At 26.8% G+C, this 5,578-nt stretch overlaps 1 protein-coding gene across 1 annotated transcript; it reads left to right on the top strand.

Annotated features, from left to right (window-relative positions):
• The first annotated feature begins 62 nt into the window (after nt 1–62).
• On the top strand, nt 63–5,325 carry LOC100168207 (mediator of RNA polymerase II transcription subunit 17). Its single transcript, XM_001946918.5, has 11 exons — nt 63–461; nt 543–716; nt 786–921; nt 2,068–2,248; nt 3,171–3,374; nt 3,631–3,836; nt 3,912–4,171; nt 4,242–4,332; nt 4,391–4,609; nt 4,690–4,838; nt 4,900–5,325. The coding sequence occupies exons 1-11, from the start codon at nt 367–369 to the stop codon at nt 5,111–5,113; spliced, it is 1,929 nt and encodes a 642-aa protein (XP_001946953.1). The 5' UTR covers nt 63–366; the 3' UTR covers nt 5,114–5,325.
• Nucleotides 5,326–5,578: the final 253 nt, after the last annotated feature.

Here is a 5,578-nt window from a genome sequence, read left to right as displayed (position 1 = left end):
GTAACCACCATGGTCTAAATATATGGTTTATATTTAAGCCATGGTAACCACAATATTAATTTCGTGTCCAGTCCTGTATGCCTTAATTCGTGATTGTGATACTACTAAACAGAGTACAGACTACAGACTACGGAGTGATCCTTCTAAAATCTAAAGTAATTCATTTATAATAGAATACCTATATAGTAGAATCTGGCATCTGCCTAATCTGGACACTGGAATGAGTCAAAGCTTGATGCCGGTGGAAACTAGAAACGTTAATTTTTATCTTAAATGAAATTACTTTTGAAACTTATAATTTATTTAAAGTTTAATGAGTCATTTAGTTATTTAATAATTTAAATCGTTATTCGTTTATTATTTATCATGGCGTATTCTACAAGTGTGAATATAAGTATTGAAACACAAGCCGAAAATATAATCCAGGAAATTTCCTACGATGGACAGGAAATTTATCAACCGTAAGCATGTTCAATTTCAGATTAATTACATTGGAAACCCGTTTAAAACTAATTTAAATATTATGCTGGGTTATTTTTCAGGGCATTATCTATGTCTGATAATTTGTCTAAGCTTGCACAGAGAATTGACTTCAGTAAGGTTGACGATGACACTAAACAACAAGAAGTGGAGATTAAAAGCGAAGAAGAATCCAAAGAGCCGTCTCCTAATGTCCCTATATCTGGATGGATTGATTCAGTAGTTTCTAAACTAAAGTAATGATATAAACTGTAAAGATTGTACATTCAATGTAGCTTATTAATTTGTAAAAATTGTTATTAAAGGAGAGCAGCAACAGAAATTTGTGTTATATCAGATGTATTAGCTGTTACAAAAGAAAAACGATATATGATACTAGATCCAATCCCTACTGAATCAATCGAAACCAAACCAATGGCTCAAATTTATCTCCGGAAAAAGGTTTGAAAATTTAAAATTTAAAATTATTTATTTATCCAATTATTATCTATAATTTATATCAATATTGATATATTCATAAAATATATTTATCTACAATAATTGTATACAGCTATCTATTATTCTAACTTATATATATATATATTTTTCTGGGGAATTAAGCTATCAATCATTAAATAACTTCATAATTTAAACTAAAAAATGTATAAATATAATAATAATATTCTTGTCGTATGCAGTTTACCACCTACAGTGTCAATGGTAGCAACCAACTAATGTCCGTTTCTATTTAAAAAATAAATTCCTATTAGCGTCACTGTAAGTTAAACAGCTTTATATAATTATTCAGAAAGATGAAAGTAGGTACAAGAATATTTTTGAAGGAAAAACTGAAATTCCTAGGACTCAAATTAAATGGAGCATGCTTTTAATACCTATTAGAAATTATTACAAAAAAACCAACTGGTTAGGTACGGAAGGTTTGGTATGTGCCTAAAATTTAAAAATGGTATTTTTAAAGCAAGATAGGTGCTTCACTGTGGAAAAAAGAAATAGACAAATATTACACTGAATAATTGAAAATTAAATTAAAATCAGGACAGAAATACACTCAAATGAATGTCTATTAGCAGTATTTAAGATTAATATTTATTTATATATTCATTAAAGGGTATATTCAGAAAACCTTCAAACATTTCCAATTTGTTGTCGTTTCCATCAGTGACACACTCTGATGAAATGATAAACAGCATACGACAAAAATACCTATATTATAATTTATAATATTCATTTTGAAATTGATAAATTATGTTATAAAGAAAATAACAAAAATAAACTTGTTGTTCACTGATTTAATCAACATTATGAATACTGATAATAGAATTTAATGATGCATATATATTTTAACTTTTAAGCTTGGTTTGATTTAATCATTTACCACTAAAGATTGCTTAGATTTTGAACTGTATAAAAAATACCAAGTTTAGAAGTTTGATTTTTTTAACTTTTAATTATTCAGACAAACCTCTAAATTGTACATAATTTCATTACAATGTTCGTAAATACATTTACAATATTCAATACAAAGTACTAGTATTAATTATAGCTTATAATTATTTTATTCATGTTATTTCATTATTTTGAAATTAGGCATTAGCTAGTGCATCAAATATAATAATGTCAGCTGTAGACCGATTAAGAAGTAGTCAGAATGAATTCATAAGAAACAGAACAACCCCTGATTTTCATATTGAGTTATTAAGATTACGACAAAATTGGAGGTTAAAAAAAGTTTCTACAGCCATAATTGGTGACCTAAGTTATAAAACAGGTAATTTAATTCAAATTAAGTCTTTATAATTAAAATAAAAGTAAATAGGTAAGTACTATTGATCAGAGTGAGGTCCAGGGCAAATAAAAAATCGCTGATTATACAGTCAAAATCAAGAAATAATTAAATGTAGCGCACAATTTAAAAATTTAAATTTAAGTAATTATTTGTATAAGTATAATAATATCAGTAAATATAATGAATAAAGATAATTTAACCCTCTATAGAACATTTTTTGACATGAAAAATAGTTAACTTTATCATATAATAATATAAAAATGATATTGTGTTACTGTTGTTAGCTACTCTGCTTGTTGAATTAACCTATTATCATATAAAAGTTAAAACTCCCACAGTGCCAGATCTTAAACTTCGGGGTCTCCAGATTTCTTTAGCTGTCTAGATAAAAAATCAATATATTATGATATCTGGTATCTCGTGCATTATGATGATAAAAAAAAGATTTACCATTCTGCCGTCATGTTTGTTATGCTCAAAACATTAGTAAAATTTAGGTACACCAAAATATCTGAAAAAATAGTCAATGTACTCAGTCCCCTCGCGTCTCACAATTCAAGCACTGAATATACCTAAATAATTATCTAAAAAGTACACATTTCTATGATAGTTTGTGTATAATGCATATTAATAATTTTGCATGTTAAATAGCGAGGGATGTTTGCTCTACCATAGGCACAGCCTTACTAATAATTTTGAATTTAATTAATATTTTATTTAAAACTTATTTTAAATGATTAAAAAAATAAAATACAAAGTAATAATACACTATTTAAACATTTAAATATAATAACTAAAATATTTTATAACATTTTTCTTTATATTTTAGAGTATAATTATAAAAAATATTGCGTGTGGTTAAAATTTGTAAAATCATAAATTAATTAAATATTTGTAATTGCAGCTGGTTCAAAATTTGGACAAAGTGGTATGTTTGAAGTAACAAAAGCAGAAGATGATGTTCAATCAAATACTGGAACTTCTTCTAGTAGTCCATCATCCTCTCCTAGTCATAATGTTTCAATCACTAAATCACCATCAGCACTTAGAGTGACTGTACCTACTGAACTACAAGGAGTATCTTATATAATGGTATTATGCCAAAAAGGTGATTAAATGTAAATCTATGATTTATGTTATTAGTAATTAAACATTTTTTATGCATTAAATTAAGATTTATTATAGAATAGGCCTATAACCCCTCCCCCTTTATAACCATATCCAATAATTTAGATGTTAGGTATCAAATTAATATTGTATTAATCATTATTTCAACTGAATCCAAAATTTGTTTTTATTACTAATAATATGATTTTATAAACTTAGTAAAAACAGTTATTATATTTTTAAATTTGATGCTTTAGATCAAGAAAATATTTTTAACACTTCGTTTAATCTACTGGGTTCAGCTCCAGCTACTCCTAATCCGGACATGCATTGGCAACAAAAATTAGAAGCTGCTCAAAATGTATTGTTTTGTAAAGAATTGTTCAATCAGCTGGCCAAAGAAGCAGTTCAATTGCAAGCAACTATTCCGCATATGGTTGTTGGAAATCAAATTTCAGCTACAGTATGTGAATGAAAAAAAATATATATATTATAGAACCAAGTATAATTTTCTATTATATCGTTAATTGTTAAATAGGTATTTCCTGGTATTCAGTTAATAATCGGATTATGTCATAGTTCAACAAATGGTAATCCTAATGCTATATTACCATCTAAAACTGATCATGATCATGTACTAGAACACTCTTTGCATCAACTTTTAAGAGAAGTACATCATAGAAATACTCATCAACCATTTCCACATCCTTCTTCAGGGCCATTAGGTCCAAGTAAACGTCGTGCAGTTGCTGGACCTAATGCTGCAGATCGTTTTGAATTATTAGAAATGTCTAAAAGGTAAAAAAAATCTATACAAATAAGTGCAGTGTTAAATTATAATAATTTTTTTTTTAAATTCAAATTTCAGCCAAACTTTATTGGAACAAATTATAGAACAAGCGCAGCATTTTTTTATGAGATTACGTACAGAATATGTAATTGATACACTAGCTAAAGAAGTAAATTTTATTTTACTATATTTACTAAGAAAATATATAACCTTAATACTACTCATAGGTTAAAGATCCAATTATAATTTCACATTGGAATTCATTGAACTCTCCAACACAAGCTTGCGTTAAAGTTACTATTGTATCACATGGATTTGACTGTATTTGTCGAACTTCTTTAGTTGTGCATGTAATGAAAAAATCATTAAAATGTATTTGCCGAGATGGTCGAGTAATGTATTTATCATATGAACCACAAGAATTAAGAGATCTCATTTTTTGTCAAGTAAATATATATCTTAATTAATTTTAAATAAATATCAAAAACTTATTTAATATTTATGTGTAACATAATAACTGTAATAGATTTATCAACATCAAATAATGGGCGTACAGTCCGTAGCTAAAACACAAGGATGGCAATTCTTAGCTAGTTCTTCCCACCTTGGCCTAGGTCCAGTTGAGCCTATGGGAAATGCTAGCTCATGTCTCTTAGCTTCACCAATAGGGGATAGGTATATTTGTTAATATAATTATATTATTTTATGAAATTAATCATTTTTCATTTTACTTCAGGTTGATATCTGTAAAATGTGAACCACAAGGCAATGTCAGTGTGAGTATTGCACATTCACCAAAAAAAGACTTCTTTGGAGGCCAATTGGTAAAAGAAAGAAAATGGGAAAATTTGGGAGGTTCATTTAAAAAGGTTAGGTGGGACAAAATGGAAGGTAAAAACTTTTTAAACAAAATTGAACTTTTAATGGCTAGTTTAACCAATTCTACCTAATTTGTCAAAAAAAAAAACTTGTTGATGTAAAAAATGTATTATAAATTATAATTTATGTTGTAAATAACTGTATTAGTTAATTCAATATTATAATGTATTCTTTAAATATGAAAATAAATATAATTTTTACTATAGTAATGTATTAGTATCAAAACTGTAATTTATGCATAATAACTAATAAGTGTTAATAATAAATAATAGTACATTTCTAATTCTGGATAAAGATTATACTTTCCTACTACTTAGTTATTTAATAATTTCAAATTTGTAATAGTGTGTTAATTTAAATTATTTTTCAATCGGGTTAGTAATTTATTATATTTTACATCTATGGCAATCTATGTGATGTAACTCAGTGAAATTATCATGGGGGCATTTTTAAAATTTAAAACTCAAAATATTGACTGCCAAATAATTTTTGATAAAATTTGTTCCTGTCAGATGACTGAATTCAAAACTAATAGC

This window comes from Acyrthosiphon pisum, chromosome A2 (assembly GCF_005508785.2).
Source record: "Acyrthosiphon pisum isolate AL4f chromosome A2, pea_aphid_22Mar2018_4r6ur, whole genome shotgun sequence".
In the NCBI taxonomy this organism is placed as follows: domain Eukaryota; kingdom Metazoa; phylum Arthropoda; class Insecta; order Hemiptera; family Aphididae; genus Acyrthosiphon; species Acyrthosiphon pisum.
This window is presented reverse-complemented; position numbering and strand designations above follow the sequence as displayed.